The sequence below is a fragment of the Hypanus sabinus genome, chromosome 8 (assembly GCF_030144855.1).
Source record: "Hypanus sabinus isolate sHypSab1 chromosome 8, sHypSab1.hap1, whole genome shotgun sequence".
Lineage (NCBI taxonomy): Eukaryota > Metazoa > Chordata > Chondrichthyes > Myliobatiformes > Dasyatidae > Hypanus > Hypanus sabinus.
The window spans coordinates 603,890-625,927 of NC_082713.1; the positions used below are offsets into that span (position 1 = coordinate 603,890).

Consider the following 22,038-nt stretch of genomic DNA (forward strand, 5'->3'; position numbering starts at 1 on the left):
TATTTCTGGTATTACCCTTAATGAGAAATTATACAAGTTACTGCTCTATGCTGATGACTTGCTGTTATATATTTCTGATCCTGATAATTCTATTCCCGCTATTCTATCCTTGTTGGTTCAATTTGGTAGTTTTTCTGGTTACAAATTAAATTTGGATAAGAGTGAACTCTTCCCTTTAAATGCACAAACTTTACTGAATGACAGGATACCATTTAAAATTGTTACTGATAATTTTATTTATTTAGGTATAAAAATTACCAAGAAATATAAAGATTTATTCAGATTGAATTTTTTACCTATGCTTCATCAAATTCAACAACTTACTACTAGATGGTCTCCTTTATCCTTATCATTGGTTGGTCGGATCAATGCTGTTAAAATGATGATTTTACCGAAATTTTTATATTTATTTCAAGCCTTACCAATTTTTATTCCTAAGTCTTTTTTTGATAGCATTGATTCAAAAATTTCCTCATTTGTGTGGCAAAATAAAAACCCCAGATTAAGTAAAAGACAGTTACAGAAATCTAAAAAAGATGGTGGTTTAGCTTTACCCAATTTTAGATTTTACTATTGGGCGAATAATATTTGGAATTTATTATACTGGAAATTAGATTTAGATTTACCATTGTGCCCACAGTGGGTGAATTTAGAATGTAATGGTACACAAGGATATTCTTTATTTTCTGTTCTTGGCTCTTCTCTCCCTGTTGATTTAGCTAAACTTAATAAACAGATATCTAACCCTATTGTCAAACATACATTACGAATTTGGTTTCAATTTCGTAAATTTTTTACTCTAAAAAACTTCGTTCTTGATAGCCCTATCTTACTTAATTTTTTCTTTAAGCCTTCTTTAACAGATCAAGCTTTTAGTATATGGAAAAGGAAAGGTATAATATGTTTTCGCGATCTTTTTTCTGAAGGTAGTTTGATGTCTTTTGATCAACTTTCTAACAAATTTAAATTACCTAAGTCTAATTTTTTTAGATACTTACAAATTAGAAACTTTTTGTATAAAGTTTTACCATCCTTTCCTAATTCAACTTTGATAGATTTTTCAGATATGATTTTTACTTTAAATCCCTGTCAGAAGAGATTAGTGGCTCTTATTTATAATATGATTATGAAGATACAACCAGAGATATCAGGTAGAATTAAACAGGAATGGGAAAAAGAACCTCAATACAATATTTCAACGGAAAAATGGGAAAAAAATTTACAAATGGTTAATTCTTCTTCTATATGTGCTAAACATGCTTTAATACAATTTAAGGTTGTACATAGAGCTCATATGTCTAAAGATAAGCTTGCTCGGTTTTATTCTCATGTTAATCCTCAATGTGACAGATGTCATTTAGATGTGGCTTCATTGACCCACATGTTTTGGTCATGTCCTACTTTACATAATTATTGGAAGGACATATTTGCTACCATTTCCTCAATTTGGAATATTGATTTACAACCTCATTTTATCACTGCAATTTTTGGTATACCAAATGAAGATGATAGTCGATTCTCCCCTTCAATTAGACGAATGATTGCCTTTGTAACATTAATGGCCAGGAGATCTATATTACAAAATTGGAAAGAAGTAAATCCTCCTACCACATTTCAATGGTTCTCTCAAACTATTTCTTGTTTAAGTTTAGAAAAAATTAGAAGTACTATTTTTGATTCATCAATTAAATTTGAAGAAACTTGGGGACCGTTCATTCGACACTTTCATATGAATTAATTTGACTTCTTCCAGACCTTTACTCTTATTATTCTTGTTCTGGTATGGAGTTCTGGTTTTTTGACACTATCATATACTTATAAACTATTATTATTGCCCATGTTAGTTTAGGTTTATTTTTTTTTACTATTTCTTTAAATATACATTTTTTCTTATATTTTACATTTTTTTTTCTTTTGATTATTTTTAATCTTTTCATGTATAATCAATATAGATTAGATTGATATTGTATGATACTTTTTCGCTGATAGTTTAATAAGATATTGTTATCTTGTTACCAACTCAATTTCAAATCTATTGTATTCATAACATATGTAATATAATATTATGTTATGTTTTTTTTAAAAAAACTAATAAAAAGATTGAAAAAGAACAAAAAAAATAATACATATGACGTGTCAAATTGCAGTATGAATTGAATTATATTATGATCATCGCTTCCTAAGGGTTCATAGAAACATGGAAATCTACAGCACATTACAGGCCCTTCAGCCCACAATGTTGTGCTGACCATATAACCTACTCTGGAAACTGCCTAGAATTTCCCTATCGTGTAGCCCTTTATTTTTCTAAGCTCCATGTACCTATCTAAGAGTCTCTTAAAAGACACTTGTATCTGCCTCTACCACCTTCGCTGGCAGTGCATTCCATGCACCCAACACTCTGTGTGTGAAAAACTTAACTCTGACATTCGCCTTGTGCCTCCTTCCAAGCTCCTTAAAACTAATCCCCGCTGTGTTAGCCATTTCAGCCCTGGGATAAAGCCTCTGGCTATCCACAGAAGGCAGACAAAATTGAAAAGGGTGAATACAGGACTGAAGGTGTTATTTGAATGCTTGCTGTATATAGAATAAGGCAGACGAACTTGCAGCACAGTTCATGATTAGTACATATGTTGTAAGCATATCTGAATCATGGCTGAAAGAAGGTTATTGCTGGAAGCTTAATGCCCAAGGATAAGCATTGTATCAAAAGGACAGGCAGGTTGGCAGGGAGGCTGATGTGACTCTGTTGGTAAAAAAAAATGAAATCAAATCTTTAAAAAGAGGTGATGTAGGGTTGGAAGGTGTTTAATTGTTGTGGGTAGAGCTAAGGAACTGCAAGGGTAAGAAGACCCTGATGGATATGGTCTACAAATTACAATGGGAGTTAGAAAGTGTATGTCGAAAGGTTAATGGTACAATAGTCATGGGGGATTTCAGTATGCAGGTAGTTTGGGAATATCAGGTTGGTGCTGGATCCCAAGAGAGGGAATTTCTAGAATGTGTACAAGATTTCTTTTTAGATTAGCTTGTGGTTGAGCCCACAAGGGAACCAGTTAGATTTAGAGAACTTAAGGTAAAAGAACCCTGGGACAAATGATCATAATATGATCAAATTCACCCTGAATTTTGAGAAGGAGAAGCCATAAGATATATCAGTATTACAGTGGAGCAAAGGGAATTATGGAAGCATGAGAGAGGAGTTGGCCAGAATTGATTGGAACACAGGGTTGACGGCAGAGCAGCAATTGCTGAAATTTCTGGAAGCAATTTGGAGGACACAGGATATATACATCCATAAGAGGAAGAAGTATTCTAAAGGCAAGATGACAAAACCATGGCTGATGAGAGAAATCAAAGCCAACATAAAAGCCAAAGAGAGGGCATATAATAGAGGAAAAATTCATGGTAAGTTAGAGGATTGGAAAGCTTTTAAAAACAAACAAGGGAACTAAAGAAGTCACTAAGAAGGAAAGGATGAAATTTAGCAAGCCAATAATATTAAAGAGGATACCAAAAGTTTCTTCAGATACATAAAGTATTTTAAAAAAGAGGTGAGAATGGATATTGGACTGCTGGAAAAGGATGCTGGAGTGGTCAAAATGGGGGACAAAGAAATGGCGGACGATCTGATTAAGTATTTTGCATCAGTCTTCACTATGGAAGACACTAGTGGTATGGTAGAAGGTTGAGAGTGTTAGGGGTCAGAAATGTGTGAAGTTGCTATTACAAGGGAGAAAGTTCTTGGGAAATTGAAAGGTCTGACTCTAGGTTAACTACCAGGACCAGATGATGTGCATCCCAGGGTTCAGAAGGAGGAGGCTGAAGAGATTGTGGAGGCATTAGTAATGATCTTTCAGGGCTCACTACATTCTGAAATGTTTCTGGAAGACTGGAAAATTGCAAATGTCACTCCACTCTTCAAGATAGTGTGGAGGTAGAAGAAAGGAAATTGTAGGCCAGTTAGTTTGACCTCAGTGGTTCGAAAGATGTTGGAATTGATAAGATAAAATAGGCCGAAGGCAGCGTGTTGTAAAGTAAAATCTTGCCTAATAAATCTGGTGGAATTATTTAAAGAAATAACAACCAGAATAAACAATGTAGAATTGGTTGATGTGTCCTTGAATTTTCAGAAGGCCTTTGATAAGGTGCTACACATGAGACTGCTTAACAAATAAAGATCCCATGGTATTACAGGCATGGATAAAGCAGTGGCTGATTGGCAGGAGACAAGAGTGGGAATAAACTTTTCTGATTGGCTGCAGGGGTCTGCGTTGGAACTGTTTCTTTTTACGTTATAAGCTAATGACTTTGTTGCAAATTTTGCAGATGATACGAAGATGGGTGGAGGGGCAGGTAGTTTTGAGGAAGTAGAGAGGCTATAGAAGGATTTATATATACTAGGAGGATGGGCAAAGAAGTGGCAGATGAAATGCAGTGTTGGGAAGTGTATAGTCATGGACTTTGGTAGAAGAAATAAAAGCATAGACTATTTTCTAAATGGGGTGAAAATCCAAAACTCTGAGATGCAAAGGGACTTGGGAGTTCTTGTGCAGCACACCCTAAAGGTTAACTTGCAGGTAGAGTCAATGGTGAGGAAGGCAAATGTAACGTTAGCATTAATTTCAAGAGGACTAGAATATAAAAACAAGGATGTACTGTTGAGGCTTTATAAACCACTGGTGAGCTCTCATTTGAAGTATTGTGAACAATTTTGGGCCCTTTAGAAAGGATGTGCTGAAACTGGAGAGGGTTCAAAGGAAGTTCGCGAAAATGATTCCAGGATTGAATGACTTGTCGGATGAAGAGCATTTGATGGCTCTGAGTATGCTTTCATTGGAATTCAGAAGAATATGGGGTGACCTAATTAAAGCCTATCAAATGGTAAAAGGTCTTGATAGAGTGGAGGTGGAAAGAATATTTCCTATGGTGGGAGAGTACCTATCTAAGTCCATGTACCTATCTCTCTTAAAAGACACTGTTGTATCTGCCTCTACCACCTTCGCTTTAGCCAGAGACTGGTGCATCTGTGGAATTTGTTGGCACAGGCAGCTGTGAGGACTAAGTTTTATGAATATTTAAAACCAGAAATTGATAGATTCTTGATTGGCCAGGGCATGAAGGGATTCGGGGAGAAAGCAGGAGATTGGGGCTGAGAGGAGTAATGGCAGAGTAGACTTGATGGGCCAAATGGCCTAATTCTGTTCCTATATTTTGTAGTCTTAAACAGGCCATTTGACTGATATTGACCATTGCTTCAGCATTTGGCCCTATAATTTCTATAATCAGTGGTTTCCATTGTTTGTCTAAACACTTTAAATGCTGTTGGTGTCTCTACTTGCATCACTTTCTCCATCACTCTGTACCAAGTACTTGCCACTCTGAAGAGAAAGCCCCCTCTCAGATCCCCTCTACATCCCTTGTCCCATGCCCCTTACCCTAAATCTATGACCTCCAGTGTAAGTACTGCTACAGGGAATGGTTTCCTGCAATCTATTTTGTGTCCCTCAATTTTATCCACAGTCATGCCCCTCTGAATCATGTCTGCTCCAGTGAAACCAAACTCAGCTTGTCTACTTTGGAGCAAACACCCTCTGTAATGCTATGATGGACTTCCTAGGAATGCAGTGGATATCTGACCAGTGTCTAATAAGGTGAAAGCATAACTCCCTGCTCTTGTGTTCAGTGCCCTGACAGCTGAAGGACAGGATTCTATATACTGCCTTAACCATGTTCCTCACATTTGTTACTACTTTCTGAAACAATGCCCCATTAGGGGAGAAGCAACCATGGAAGTGGGATAGTGTCATTTATGGGCAGAGCAGATTATGGGTATGGATACTGATAACCTATCAGATTATTTATGTTGCTCACAGCTGTACAATTTAATAGACTTGGGTTTGAGAGGATATCATTGGAACTACTGCATGATTTGTGTGCATGTTAGTTATGATACTAGTGAGGGATTACAAGTTCCTTATTATTTATAGAAACATTTACCATATTTTTCTTTCTTTCTTCTCCTCGTTCACGGCTGGGAGACAGAATGTACTAATTGTAGAGGTTAGTTCCTTTTTTTTCCAATTAAATCTTTGCTGCTTTTCTTAATTCATGTGTAAAATTGTGCTAGTCCACACATTGCTCTGGAGTATACAGATTCATCCAGCATGCAATTCTATATTCTCAGATAGCTGCTCTCTACTTTCATCAACTAATTCTTGAAATAGTGTAAAATGCAAGTGATTTTCTCTTGGAGAAATTAGTTGATTAGGAAGTGAGTTATGCACATGAAGTGATGCATCTTGGTTAAAAGATAAAAACCAGAGAGGGTGCAGTTTAATGCACCCAGGTGAACGCAGATGTGAAAATTAGTTCTAAACAGACTAATGACATGGGGACTGTTTTCCCCTTGCTAAGAAGGGCAAGTTTTAAAAATGTTTTTACAGTTTCAGTAGTGAGTTTGGAAAGTCAGGTGTGTTACAGAAGTCAGTGATCAATGGTAAATGGTGATAACACAAGCGGTAGCTAAATGAGGAATGCATTTTCCAGTAGAAGTGGTAGAGGCAGGGTTGGTATTGTTATTTAAAGTAAAATTGGATAGGTATATGGATAGGAAAAGAATGGAGGGTTATAGGCTGAGTGCGGGCCAGTGGGACTAGGTGAGTGTAAGCGTCGGCATGGACTAGAAGGGCCGAGATGGCCTGTTTCTGTGCTGTAATGGTTATACGGTTATTTTTTTACTGTATTGTCAGCTTTGTGGCACTTCAGACTATTGCCTAAAAGACCAATGTCTCAAGGTAAATGGAGAGAAAATAGACCAGGTGACCATAGATTTGTTCCAAGGGTATGATGAGATGTTGTAAACGAGAGGAATAGAGAAGGTTAGTAAGACGGCAGTTTTGGAATGAGGCATGAATGTGAGGCTTAGTCACAGGGAGGTGGATCATATCTGAGTTTCCAGGGATACAGAGGGGGGAAATGGTGACAATTTTAATGTGTAGGCTGCAATTTGAAACTTGAAGCTTTAGAAACTTTGTGAGCTCAATTGAGATTGGAGCTTGGTTTTATTCATCAGTGACATTACTGATGAGAGACTAATCAGGGTGGGGATGATCGGTGAGGGAAGGGGGATGCAGAAGTTTTATTCAGGTACATTGGTTTATACTGCTGCCTTTATTCTCAGGATATTATTGATACAGGCAAAACGATGCAGACTCTGCTGAGCATGTTGCAAGAATACAAACCCAACATGGTGAAGGTGGTGAGGTAAGCCTAGAGTTCCAAACTCATTGAGCAGCACGTACAACTAACATAGAAAAGGTTAAACTGTCACACCAGCACTGAGCTCTGGCTGAGCACAGCCTTGTCCATGATTCAATGAGCTGAACGAAAATACTGCTTTACTTAATTTATTGTAACAACAACTTGCATTTTATTGCATCTGTATTATCCCATGGAGATTTTTTTTACTATGTTTTGTGTATGGTGAGTGCAGAGGAAAGCTGATATAATAATTTGCGTCTTGTTCAAACAAGTGAGTTAGAATAGCTGTTATCCTCGTTTTTAAAACATCTATTTAGTAGTGAAGTATATCCATTAGTGTCCTTGCATTATTCCAATTACACTCTCTTTTTATCAGTTTGCTGGTAAAACGAACTCCCAGAAGTGTTGGATATCGACCAGATTGTGAGTACTGTGTTGATTCTGTCACTGGTATTTTGTTCACTCGTTAACACTGACCCAAATAATCAGATGCAGGGACCCACTCTTCATAGCTCAGAATTTTAAGCTCCAAATGATTATTAATTGTTGCTCTAGTTGTAAGTAAAATCAATGTAATAAGTTTCTCTTCCATTATTAAAGAAAAGTGTTGATTCCCATAATGTTGGCTAATCCAAGGCTTGTGGGAGATAAGGAAGCAAAACAGAATCAGGAGTGGCTTATTTGGCCTTTAAAGACAGTTCCACCAATCAATATGACTACAGCTGATCCACTCAAAGTTCAAATAAATTTATTATCAAAGTATGTACTGTATATTCCACCATAGGCTACATTGAGATTCATTTTCTTGCATTTCTTCATATGGACCAAAAGAAATGGGGCAGAAAAGCAGACTTGTTTTTCCTTTGGAGTATATCTGTCATTCAATAAGGAAAAGGCTGATTTATCTGAGTAAACAGATGGTTAGATATAACAAGATTGAAGAATTAGGCAACACCATCTGTGATACATGGGCTGAATTGGTTATGATGTGATTTCTGAAGGGAACTCTAGATAGAAGCTATGGGGGGGGGAAGTTTTGTGTGGGTATGTTTCCCTGTGACCTCCCCATAGTGAGCACAGTGACACAGACATCATGTTTTCCAGCTTTGGCACTCTCTTGTTTCTCTAGAGAACATGGGCTGCCAATTCCACTGGAAAGTAACTGTATCGTATAGCCTACATTATAATAAGGGACTACTTTATGCTATTAGGTGCGTATTGATCTGTGTGTGTCAAGTTTGGACTCTACCAGTAAAGAACCATGAAACTTAGTTCCCATCTCCAGCGTTTTTATTAATAACATAGTTGTGTAAACAGGCCACATACACAACAAATTGGCGATGAGAATTATGAACATACATCTGTATTTTAGTTGATAATGACACCTGGAGGAGAAGAGAGAGGAGGGAGATGAAAAGGAGCGACATATGCATCTAGATGGAGTACGGTCGTTGCGCTAGCAAAAAGGACACATGAGTCAAGTGGAACGTGCAGTGACTGTAAAGAAATAGCTAAAAAGAAAACAAAGAAAAGTGGGACTAAATTAACATAACAAAGATGGCGATGATTGGAACCATTACAGCATTTGATAGTAGCATTGAAAACTGGGTAACTTACATTGAAAGAGTGGAGTTATATTAGTGAAACATGGTTGCAGGAAGGATGTGATTGGCAACTAAATATTTCTGGATTTAGTTGCTTCAGGTGTGATAGAGTAGGAGGGGCCAGAGGAGGAGGTGTTGCATTGCTTGTCCGAGAAAATCTTATGGCGGTGCTTTGGAAGGATAGATTAGAGAGCTCCTCTAGGGAGGCTATTTGGGTGGAATTGAGGAATGGGAAAGGTGTAGTAACACTGATAGGAGTGTATTATAGGCCACCTAATGGGGAGCGTGAGTTGGAAGAGCAAATGTGTAAGGAGATAGCAGATATTTGTAGTAAACACAAGGTGGTGATTGTGGGAGATTTTAATTTTCCACACGTAGACTGGGAAGCTCATTCTGTAAAAGGGCTGGATGGTTTAGAGTTTGTGAAATGTGTGCAGGGTAGTTTTTTGCAACAATACATAGAAGTACCGACTAGAGATGGGGCAGTGTTGGATCTCCTGTTAGGGAATGCGATAGGTCAGTTGACCGATGTATGTGTTGGGGAGCACTTCGGGTCCAGTGATCGCAATAGCATTAGCTTCAATATAATTATGGAGAAGGACAGGACTGGACCTAGAGTTGAGATTTTTGATTGGAGAACCAGAGTGTTAGAGCAGGTAGTGAGGTGCAAGATAAAGGTCATGTGAGAGCTGCAAGTATAGTGCATGGAATAAAGCCAGATCTAACATATCAAGAGGCTTTGAGGAAAGAGAAACAGAATAAAGGGTGTAAAGGTAGTAAGGTAGAAGGGCTGAAGTGTGTGTACTTCAATGCAAGAAGCATCAGGAACAAAGGTGATGAACTGAGAGCTTGGATACATACATGAAATTATGATGTAGTGGCCATTACAGAGACTTGGCTGGCACCAGGGCAGGAATGGATTCTCAATATTCCTGGATTTCAGTGCTTTAAAAGGGGTAGAGAGGGTGGTGGGGTGGGGAGGAGGGGTGGCATTGCTGGTCAGGGATACCGTTACAGCTACAGAAAGGGTGGGTAATGTAGCAGGATCCTCTTTTGAGTCAGTATGGGTGGAAGTCAGGAACTGGAAGGGAGCAGTTACTTTATAGGGAGTATTCTCTAGGCCCCCTGGTTGCAGCAGAGATACCGAGGAGCAGATTGGGAGGCAGATTTTGGAAAGGTGCAAAAATAACAGGATTGTTATCATGGGTGACTTTAACTTCCCTAATATTGATTGGCACCTGATTAGTTCCAATGGTTTAGATGGGGCGGAGTTTTAAGTATGTCCAGGACAGGTTCCTGTCACAGTATGTAGACAGGCCGATTAGGGGAAATGCCATACTAGATTTAGTATTAGGTAATGAACTGGGTCAGGTCACAGATCTGTCAGTGGGTGAGCATCTAGGAGACGGTGACCACTGCTCCCTGGCCTTTAGCATTATCATGGAAAAGGATAGAATCAGAGAGGACTGGAAAATTTTTAATTGGGGAAGTGCAAATTATGAGGCTATAAGGCTCGAACTTGTGGGTGTGAATTGGGATGATGTTTTTGCAGGGAAATATGCTATGGACATGTAGTCGATGTTTAGGGATCTCTTGCAGGATGCTGGGGATAAATTTGTCCCGGCGAGGAAGATAAAGAATGGTAGGGTGAAGGAACCATGGGTGATGTGAGGTGGAGAATCTAGTCAGATGGAAGAAGGCAGCATATGTGAGGTTTAGGAAGCAAGGATCAGATGAGTCTATTGAGGAATATTGGGTAGCAAGAAAGGAGCTTAAGAAGGAGCTGAGGAGAGCAAGAAGGGGGCATGAGAAGGCCTTGGCGAGTAGGGTAAAGGAAAACCCCAAGGCATTCTTCAATTATGTGAAGAACAAAAGGTTGACAGGAATGAAGATAGAATTGATTAGAGATAAAGGTGAGAAGATGTGCCTGGAGGCTGTGGAAGTGAGTGAGGTCCTCAATGAATACTTCTCTTTGGTATTCACCAATGAGAGGGAACTTGATGACTGTGAGGACAATATGAGTGAGGTAGATGTTCTGGAGCATGTTGATATTAAGGAGAGGAGGTGTTGGAGTTGTTAAAATACATTAGGGCGGATAAGTCCCTGGGGCCTGACGGAATATTCCCCAGGCTGCTCCACGAGGCAAGGGAAGAGATTGCTGAACCTCTGGCTAGGATCTTTTATGTCCTCGTTGTCCACGGGAATGGTACCGAAGGATTGGAGGAAGGCGAATGTTGTCCCCTTGTTCAAGAAAGGTAGTGGGGGGTAGTCCGGGTAATTATAGACCAGTGAGCCTTATGTCTGTGGTGGGAAAGATGTTGGAAAAGATTCTTAGAGATAGAATCTGTGGGCATTAAGAGAATCATGTTCTGATCAGGGACAGTCAGCATGGCTTTGTGAAGGGCAGGTCATGTCTAACAAGCCTGATAGAGTTCTTTGAGGAGGTGACCAGGTATATAGATGAAGGTAGTGCAGTGGATGTGATATACATGGATTTTCGTAAGGCATTTGACAAGGTACCACACAGTAGGCTTATTAAGAAAGTCAGAAGGCATGGGATCCAGGGAAGTTTGGGCAAGTAGATTCAGAATTGGCTTGCTTGCAGGCAGAGGGTTGTAGTGGAGGGAGTACATTCGAATTGGAGGGTTGTGACTAGTGGTGTCCCACAAGGATCGGTTCTGGGACCTCTACTTTTTGTGATTTTTATTAACGACCTTGATGTGGGGGTAGAAGGGTGGGTTGGAAAGTTTGCAGATGACACAAAGGTTGTTGATATTGTGGATAGAGTTGAGGATTGTCCAGGATTGCAGAGAGACATTGATAGGATGGAGAAGTGGGCTGAGAAGTGGCAGATGGAGTTCAACCCAGAGAAGTGTGAGGTGGTTCACTTTGGAAGGACAAGCTCCAAGGCAGAGTACAAATTAAATTGCAGGATACTTGGAAGTGTGGAGGAGCAGAGGGATCTGGGGGTACATGTCCACAGATCCCTGAAAGTTGCCTCACAGGTAGATAGGGTAGTTAAGGAAGCTTATGGAGTGTTAGCTTTCATATGTTGAGGGATAGAGTTTAAGAGACGTGATGTAATGATGCAGCTCTATAAAACCCTAGTTAGGCCACACTTGGAGTACAGTGTCCAGTTCTGGTCGCCTCCATATAGGAAGGATTTGGAAGCATTGGAAAAGGTACAGAGATTTACCAGGAAGCTGCCTGGTTTATAGAGTATGCGTTATGATCAGAGATTGAGGGAGCTAGGGCTTTACTCTCTGGAGAGAAGGAGGATGAGAGGAGACATGGTAGAGGTGTACAAGATATTAAGAGGAATAAAGAGAGTGGACAGCCTGCGCCTCTTCCCCAGGGCACCACTGCTCAATACAAGAGGACATGGCTTTAAGATAAGTGGTGGAAAGTTCAAGGGGGATATTAGAGGAAGGATTTTTACTCTTGGTGCTTGGAATGCACTGCCTGAGTCAGTGGTGGATGTAGATACACTAGTGAAATTTTAGAGACCACTAGACAGGTTTACGGAGGAATTTAAGGTGCGGGATTATATGGGAGGCAGGGTTTAAGGGTCGGCACAACATTGTGGGCCAAAGGGGCTGTACTGTGTTGTATTGTTCTATGTTCTAAACATATTTGTTTAGTATAGTGCCCCAGTTTAAAAAAAACAGTTGATATACTATTAAAATAAAAGGAGTGTACTATATAGCCTACATTATAATAAAGGACTAATTTATGTTTTAGCAACACGTCATTGCATGCGCTGTTAGGCGCGTATTGCTCTGTATGTGTGTGTCAAGTTCAGACTTCCAATAAAGAACCATGAAACTTAGTTCCCATTTCCAGAGTTTTTATTAATAACATAGTTGTGTAAACAGGCCACATACACAATTGTAACAAACAATTGTAACGATTGACACTGCAACTGTTGTCACTTGAAGAACATCATGTGCAGCCTTGGACATTTTTTAGCTTGCACTAACAGATTGTAGTAAAATCTATTTTTGAAAATCCTGTGGGGTGGTGGGGGGGAGGGGGAGGTGTTAGGAAAAAACTTGTGTCTGAAACTCTTCACCCATTGATACAATGATTTATGTGCTTTTTTTGTAATAAGGGGTTTCTTAGGAACACAACTTATGCTTGGTATTAATTCAAATCCCTAATCCCTGTTCTTAAGGGACCTCCTATATTGAGCCTTTGCCCTTTCGGTCTTATAAAGCCTCAGCATTTCATCCTTACTCTTACATTCTTATCCTCTCAAACTGAATGCTAACAATTATGGGACAAATGCATCTCCCAGGCATTGAGTTGATGAATCTTTGGAAGTATACTTCCCTTTGGTGGGGAGACCAGAGCTGCATATATCATATGTGATCATCACTAGCATCCTACATAATTCCAGGATAAATCTTATTCTTGTACTCTAATCCCCTTGCAATTAAAGCCTGTGCGCTATTTGTCTTGCTGTTTGAAGTCCTTATACATATTCCCTCAGTGACTACAGTATAAACTTGACACTCCTAAACACTTTTTTGTCTCTATTTTAAAATCTTCTCCCATTTCTATTGTTTCATTGTTCAGTATCATATTCCATTTGTTATGTCCTCACATCCTCCACTGTCCTGAGATATCAGTCTGCATTCTCCTCACCAGTACCCAGCTCTGCATCTTCAGCAAGCTTGGTTCCTCTTTCAAACCACTGAATAAATGAGATCAGAGAACCGTTCCCTGCCGAACCTCAAAACTCACAGCCTCCTAACCTCAAATAATGTCTTTATTCCTATGGTATGATCAACTCATCTGCAGTCCATCACCACCAATTTCATGTTGTCTGATATTGTTTAATAATCTTGTAAAGTAGGTATGTATGTATGTGGGAGGTTTTTAACAGCAAGTTCAAGGCCAGTGTATTCCTGTTGGAATGAAGAGCAACGCGTACAGCAGGCAGTGTCTATAGAAATGAATAAACAGTCTATATTTCAGGGTCAAATACATAGCTGGGATTAAATTCCTTCAGTAGAAGGGATAAAGCAGGAGGGCAAAAAGAGGATGAGATGGTTTTGGCAGAAAAGGTAAACATCAACTGTTTATTCATTTCCATTGATGCTGCCTGGCTTGCTGAGTTCCTCCAGCGTTTTGTGTATGTTCTGGATTTCCAGTATTTGTATAATCTTTTGCATATATAAAAGCAAAATACCAGCTTTCCCTACTCTGACACTAATTAGAGGTGTTCCTCTTGTGGTTGTCAGTTTTGCCCTGTTCTCGTAGATCCATTAACTTCCATTTTCCTGCTGTGTGCCACTTGCTCTTTGTCCATTTCTCTTTGATTTTCTAAGCTTTCCCACATCCGAATCCAACCATGTCCCCACCATACCACCAATGTTTAGTTTGATGCAATCTGGATCTTTCATCATCTCTGCTTGTTTGCTGGGATGAGTGTTTGCATTTATTGGTAATTTTTGCCAACTTTCCTTATGTTATTGGAGAAGGATTGGTCAGGGATTGGAGGGATGGAACCTTATTATTGCACCTTTACTGGCATAGCTGCTTTGATTTTATTTTTTGTGATTTGTAAGCATTTTACTAATTCCAGAGAATTTTTCTTCCAGTTGTTGGTTTTGAAGTCCCTGACAAGTTTGTGGTTGGATACGCACTTGATTATAATGAATACTTTAGGGATTTAAATGTAAGTAAAACCATATTCATAACTGAATTCCCAGAAATATTAATTGTTGGCATTATTGTGCAAGTGTTACTATTATTGTTAAATTAAAGGTGGTACTACTTTTACAGCTTTCAGATACTGGATATCTAAAATACCAAGTGCTGAAAGACTGATTAGCACCTTCTGAACTGTCCCATCTTACAACTGGAAGAGAGCCAGTAAAGCATGGGAAAAATCACCCCCTGCAGGTTGCCTTCAAACTACACTCCATCCTGTCTTGGAGTAATATCCCTATTGCCATCACTGGGTCAAAATCCTGCCCGTATGGAATTTACACATTACCCCAATGATGGCACGGTGATGGGAATTTTTACACAGTACCCTGATGATGTCACAGTGATGGGGATATAGCCCCTGTGAACAGCCCCTTCACCTGGCTTCACCTATCACCTAACTATTGTCCTTCACCCCCACCCCCACAACTTTTTATTCTGGAGTCTTCCTCCTTCCTTTCCAGTCCTGATGAAGGGTCTCAGACTGAAACATTGACTACTTATTCATTTTCCATCGACTGCCTGACCAATGTTTCAGCATTTTGTGTGTGTTGCACTATAAAATCCTAGTTAGACCATTGTGTTCAATTTTGGTTATGCATTAACAGAAGGATGTGGAAGTTATAAAGAAGGTGCAGAGGGGAATTACCAGGATATTGCCTGGATTAGAGAACAAGTCTTTTGAGGTTGTGATCGATGGCTTTTCTCTTTGGAGCGTAGGAATGTGAGAGGTGACGTAATAGAAGTGTACAGGATGATAAGAGGTATAGATCAAGTGGCCAGCCAGAGACTTCCCCAGGGTGGAAATGACTAATACAAGAGGGCATCATTTGCAGGAAATTATAGTGGAGAAGTCAAAGGTGGGTTTGTTTTTAAGAGCTGCAAGTGTGGAACATTCTCCCAGGGGTCGTGGTTGGGGCATTTAAGACACTCTTAGGTACATGATTGAACGAAAACTGGAGGGCTGTCTGGAAGGGAAGGGTGAGATTCATCTTAGAATAGGTTAAAGGGTTGTTACAACATTGTTTGCCAAAGGGCCTGTACTGTATTGTACTATGTGGTTTACCTTGACTCCAGCCTTTGACTCTTCAATGCTTCCTGTTTGACATGTTGACAGATGCTTGAAATACTCAACAGGCGAGGTGAAGAGAGACAAACAGTAATGTCCCTGATCCATGTTTTCTGTATAACATGGAAAAGGGTATCAGCTTGTTGGACATGATTAGAATCATGTGAAAGCTTTAAGAGGGCGCAGACATTTACCAGGATGCTGTCTGGATTAGAGAGCATGTCTTGTGAGGTTAGGTTGAGCTAACTAGGGCTTTTCTCTTTGGAGTGACATTTGATGAGTGGATTATAGGATTAGGAGAGGCATAGATTAAGTGGAAAACCAGCACCTTTCCCCCAGGGTGGTAATGGTCAGTAGCAGAGGGCATACATTCAAAGTGATTGGAGGAGTTTAGGAGAGATGTCAGAGATGGCTGTTTTTTTTAAAGGAGTGGTGGGTACCTGGAATACACTCCAGGGCTGTGGAAAGAGCTGATACAGCAGGAATATTTAAACAACTCTTAAATAGGAACATGGATGTAAGAAAAATTAAGAGTATTAGCTTTACAGGAGGGAAGAGTTAGATTGATTGTGGAGTAGGTTTATATTGGTCAGTACAACAATGTGGGCTGAAGGGTCTCTATTCTGTATTTCAGGTCATTTTCTCAGACAGATGATACTAAAGGTGAAACAATTGAGCTTTTCCAAAGTTGTTTCCTTTTGCCTGTCTTTCTTCTGTCTTAAACCTTCCTCCCAGTCATAAACATCAATATAGTGAGTTTCCTTCTGCTGCTCATCATTGGTGTTGGTGAGTTCTCCAATATGTCTTGTTGAGGAGCGGTCTGACTGGCTGCAGTGGGTTCCCCTAGGAATATCAAGTCACCCTTCAGCACAACTTCATTCGTGCACTCTTATTTCTATACTGCCTTTGAAATTCTGCTGTTTTTATCTTTGCTTTTTGTTATCTGCTGTCTAGACCTTATCCTACATTCACAATGTCTCTGTGTTCCCCTCTTCCCCATGAACATTCCACAGCCACAATGGGTTTAGTTTCAACTGCTGATCTAAGCAAGAATGCAATGAGTTTCTTTCAGGTAGAAAATACATTAATATTCTTGCTATTAATCCCTGGTTTCCTTGTTAATTCTTCTGCAGCATATTTGTGTGATCAGTGAAAAGGGAAAGGAGAAGTACAAAGCATGAGATTTATAGCATCTGGAAGAAGGTTTGAGATGCTGACTGTGAAGGCACCCACAGAAGATATTTGTGCTCATCGCTGTGTACTTTTTGCTCTCTGTGAATCAATATTTAAAGGGCCCATTCATCATGAAGATACTTCAGAAGTGTTTATTTTTGTACTGTAATACATAAAGCTCAACTCTATCAACACAGTGTGGCACTTTGTTCCATTCAAAAGACCATTTGTGAATTCACATTTTCAACAGCCTTGCTCCAAGTTTAGAAAATGCTCCTTGGCCGGTGAGAAAACAATGAAACAATCATGGAAAAGGTTAGAATCAGAGAGGACAGGAAAATTTTTAATTGGGGAAGGGCAAATTATGAGGCGATAAAGCTAGAACTTGCGGGTGTGAACTGGGATGATGTTTTTGCAGGGAAATGTACCATGGACATGTGGTCGATGTTTAAGGATCTTTTGTAGGATGTTAGGGATAAATTTGTCCTGGTGAGGAAGATAAAGAATGGTAGGGTGAAGGAACCATGGGTGACAAGTGAAGTGGAAAATCTAGTCAGGTGGAAGAAGGCAGCATACATGAGGTTTAGGAAGCAAGAATCAGATGGGTCTATTGAGGAATATAGGGTAGCAAGAACGGAGCTTAAGAAGGGGCTGAGGAGAACAAGAAGGGGTCATGAGAAGGCCATGGCGAGTAGGGTAAAGGAAAACCCCAAGGCATTCTACAATTATGTGAAGAACAAAAGGATGACAGGAGTGAAGGTAGGACCGATTAGAGATAAAGGTGGGAAGATGTGTCTGGAGGCTGTGGAAGTGAGCGAGGTCCTCAATGAATACTTCTCTTTGGTATTCACCAATGAGGGGGAACTTGATGACAGTGAGGACTATGAGGTAGATGTTCTGGAGGATGTTGATATAAAGGGAGAGGAGGTGTTGACGTTGTTAAAATACATTTGGACGGATAAGTCCCCGGGGCCTGATGGAATATTCCCCAGGCTGCTCCACGAGGCAAGGGAAGAGATTGCTGAGCCTCTGGCCAGGATCTTTATGTCCTCGTTGTCCACGGGAATGGTACCGGAGGATTGGAGGGAGGCGAATGTTGTCCCCTTGTTCAAAAAAGGTAGTGGGGGTAGTCTGGTAATTATAGACCAGTGAGCCTTATGTCTGTGATGGGAAAGCTGTTGGAAAAGTTTCTCAGAGATAGGATCTATGGGCATTTAGAGATTCATGGTCTGATCAGGAACAGTCAGCATAGCTTTGTAAAGGGCAGATCGTGCCTAACAAGCCTGATAGAGTTCTTTGAGGAGGTGACCAGGTATATAGATGAGGGTAGTGCGGTGGATGTGATCTGCATTGATTTTAGTAAGGCATTTGACAAGGTTCCACACAGTAGGCTTATTCAGAAAGTCAGAAGGCATAGGATCCAGGGAAGTTTGGCCAGGTGGATTCAGAATTGGCTTGCCTGCAGAAGACAGAGGGTTGTGGTGGAGAGAGTACATTTAAATTGGAGGGTTGTGACTAGTGGTGTCCCACAAGGATCTGTTCTGGGACCTCTACTTTTCGTGATTTTTATTAACGGCCAATATGTGGGGGTAGAAGGGTGGGCTGGCAAGTTTGCAGATGACACAAAGGTTGGTGGTGCTGTAGATAGTGTAGAGGATTGCTGATTGCAGAGAGACATTGATAGGATGGAGAAGTGGGCTGAGAAGTGGCAGGTGGAGTTCAACCCGGAGAAGTGTGAGGTGGTACACTTTGGAAGGACAAATTCCAAGGCAGAGTACAAAGTAAATGGCAGGATACTTCGTATTGCGGAGGAGCAGAGGGATCTGGGGGGGTACATGTCCACAGATTCCTGAAAGTTGCCTCACAGGTAGATAGGGTAGTTAAGAAAGCTTATGGGGTGTTAGCTTTCATAAGTCGAGGGATAGAGTTTAAGAGACGCGATGTAATGATGCAGCTCTATAAAACTCTAGTTTGGGCACACTTGGAGTACTGTGTCCAGTTCTGGTCGTTTCAGTATAGGAAGGATGTGGAAGCATTGGAAAGGGTACAGAGGAGATTTACCAGGATGCTGCCTGGTTTAGAGAGTATGGATTATGATCAGAGATTAAGGGAGCTAGGGCTTTACTCTTTGGAGAGAAGGAGGATGAGAGGAGACATGATAGAGGTGTACAAGATATTAAGAGGAATAGACAGTGGATAGCCAGCGCCTCTTCTCCAGGGCAGCACTGCTCAGTACAAGAGGACGTGGCTTTAAAGTAAAGGGAGGGAAGTTTCAAGGGGGATATTAGAGGAAGGTTTTTCACTCAGAGAGTGGTTGGTACGTGGAATGCACTGCCTGAGTCAGTGGTGGAGGCAGATACACGAGTGAAGTTTAAGAGACTACTAGACAGGTATATGGAGAAATTTAAGGTGGGGGGTTATATGGGAGGCAGGGTTTGAGGGTCAGCTCAACATTGTGGGCCGAAGGGCCTGTAACATGCTGTACAATTCTATGTTCTATGAAAGTACCTAAAAAGTATTGGGGTACTTTATCTAGTGATAATTATTATAGTTACAGGCTTTGTTTTACCAGAATGTGACTGGTGACTAAAATCAAAGAAGAATACTAAAAGTCTTTTTAAGTGGAAAATGACGCTAGATATATTGTAGTGAGAGACTCAGATGGCAGAGGAACTGGATGCGTATTTTGCATCAGTCTTTACACTAGAAGACATCTACACTATATCGGACATTTTAGAATGTCATGGAAGTGAAGTACGTGCAGTGAAAATTATGAGTGAGAAGGTTCTCAGGAAGCTTAATCGTCTGAGGGTGGAGAAATTGCCTGGACCTAATGGAATGCACCCTCGGGTTCTGAAGGAAGTAGCTGGAGCAATTGGGGGGGTATTAATAATGATCTTTAAAGAATTGATAAATTCTGGTATGGTACTGGATGAATGGAAAATTGCAAATGTTATTTGGCTATGTAAGAAGGGTGGGAGGCAGCAGAAAGGAAACTAGACCTGTGACCCTGATATCAGTGGTTGGGAAGTTGTTGGAATCTATTGTTAGCGATGAGATCATGGAGTTCCTGGAGGCACATGACAAGATAGGCCAAAGCCAGCATGGTTTCCTGAAAGAAAAATCCTGCCTGACAATCTTACTGCCATTTTTTGAGGAAATTACAAAGGAGATGCAGTAGATGTGGTGTACTTGGACTTTCAGAAGGCCTTTGACAAGGTGATGCACATGAGGCTGCTTAGCAAGATAAGAGCCCATGGAATTACAGGGAAGTTAGTAGCATAGTTGGAGCATTGGCTGATCGGCAGAAAACAGTGGGAATAAAGGTATCCTATTCTGGCTGGCTGCTGGTTACTAGTGGAGTTCTACAGGGGTTGGTGTTGGGACCGCTGCTTTTTGCAATGTATGCCAATGACTTAGACTATGGGATTATAGACAATAGACAGTAGGTGCAGGAGTAGGCCATTCGGCCCTTCTAGCCAGCACCACCATTCACTGTGATCATGGCTGATCATACACAATCAGTACCCTGTTCCTGCCCTCTCCCCATATCCCTTGACCCCGCTATCTATAAGAGCTCTATCTAACTCTCTCTTGAATGCATCCAGAGACTTTGCCTCCACTGCCTTCTGGGGCAGAGCATTCCACATATCCACCACTCTCTGGGTGAAAAAGTTTTTCTGCATCTTTGTTCTAAATGGCCTACCCCTTATTCTTAAACTGTGGCCTCTAGTTCTGGACTCACCCATCAGCGGGAACATGCTTCCTGCCTCCAGTGTGTCCAATCCCTTAATAATCTTACATGTTTCAATCAGATCCCCTCTCATCCTTATGAATTCCAGTGTATACAAGCCCAGTTGCTCCAATCTTTCAACATAATGACTGTCCCACCATTCCAGGAATTAACCTTGTGAACCCACGCTGCACTCCCTCAATAGCAAGAATGTCCTTCCTCAAATTTGGAGATCAAAACTGTACACGATACTCCCAGGTGGGGTCTCACCAGGGCCCTGTACAGCTGTAGAAGGACCTCTTTACTCCTATACTCAATTCCTCTTGTTATAAAGGCCAGCATGCCATTAGCTTTCTTCACTGCCTGCTGTACCTGCATGCTTGCTTTCATTGACCGATGTACAAGAACACCTAGATCTCATTGTACTTCCCCTTTTCCTAACTTGACTCCATTTAGATAGTAATCTGCCTTCCTGTTCTTGCCACCAAAGTGGATAACCTCACATTTATCCACATTAAACTGTATCTGCCATACATTTGCCCATGCACCCAACCTGTCCAAGTCACCCTGCATTCTCATAACATCCTCCTGACATTTCACACTGTCACCCAGCTTTGTGTCATCAGCAAATTTGCTAATGTTACTTTTAATCCCTTCATCTAAATCATTAATGTATATCGTAAACAGCTGCGGTCCCAGCACCAAACTTTGCGGTACCCCACTGGTCACAGCCTGCCATTCTGAAAGGGACCCGTTAAAAACTACTCATTGTTTCCTGTCAGCCAGCCAATTTTCAATCCATGTCAATACTCTGCCCCCAATACCATGTGCCCTAATTTTGCCCACTAATCTCCTATGTGGGACTTCATCAAAAGCTTTCAGGAAGTCAAGGTACACTACATCCACTGGCTCTCCCTTATCCATTTTCATAGTTACATCCTCAAAAAACTCCAGAAGATTAGTCAAGCATGATTTTCCCTTCATAAATCCATGCTGACTCAGACTGATCCTTCTACTGCTATCCAAATGTGTCGTAATTTCCTCTTTTATAATTGACTCCAGTATCTTTCCCACCACTGATGTCAGCCTAACCGGTCTATAATTACCTGTTTTCTCTCTCCCTCCTTTCTTGAAAAGTGGGACAGCATTAGCCACCGACCAATCAGCAGGAACTGTTCCTGAATCTATAGAACATTAAAAAATGATTACCAATGCGTCCACGATTTCTAGAGCCACCTCTTTAAGTACCCTGGGACGTAGACAATCAGGCCCCGGGGACTTATCAGCCTTCAGACTCAACAGTCTATCCAACACCGTTTCTTGCCTAATATAAATTTCCTTCAGTTCATCCTTTACCCTAGTTCCTTTGGCCACTATTACATCTGGGAAACTGTTTGTGTCTTCCCTAGTGAAGACAGATCCAAAGTACCTGTTCAACTAATCTGCCACTTCTTTGTTCCCCATAATAAATTCACCCGTTT

General features: G+C 40.6%; 1 protein-coding gene across 1 annotated transcript in view; it reads left to right on the forward strand.

Moving 5' to 3' along the window:
* Positions 1–17,012, forward strand: part of hprt1 (hypoxanthine phosphoribosyltransferase 1) — a 33,856-nt gene extending 16,844 nt beyond the window's left edge. The window contains exons 5-9 of the mRNA XM_059976655.1: positions 6,046–6,063; positions 7,184–7,266; positions 7,640–7,686; positions 14,474–14,550; positions 16,785–17,012. Coding sequence (XP_059832638.1) covers positions 6,046–6,063; positions 7,184–7,266; positions 7,640–7,686; positions 14,474–14,550; positions 16,785–16,832 — 273 coding nt within the window. The 3' untranslated portion in view covers positions 16,833–17,012. The remainder of the gene's footprint in view (positions 1–6,045; positions 6,064–7,183; positions 7,267–7,639; positions 7,687–14,473; positions 14,551–16,784) is intronic.
* Positions 17,013–22,038: the final 5,026 nt, after the last annotated feature.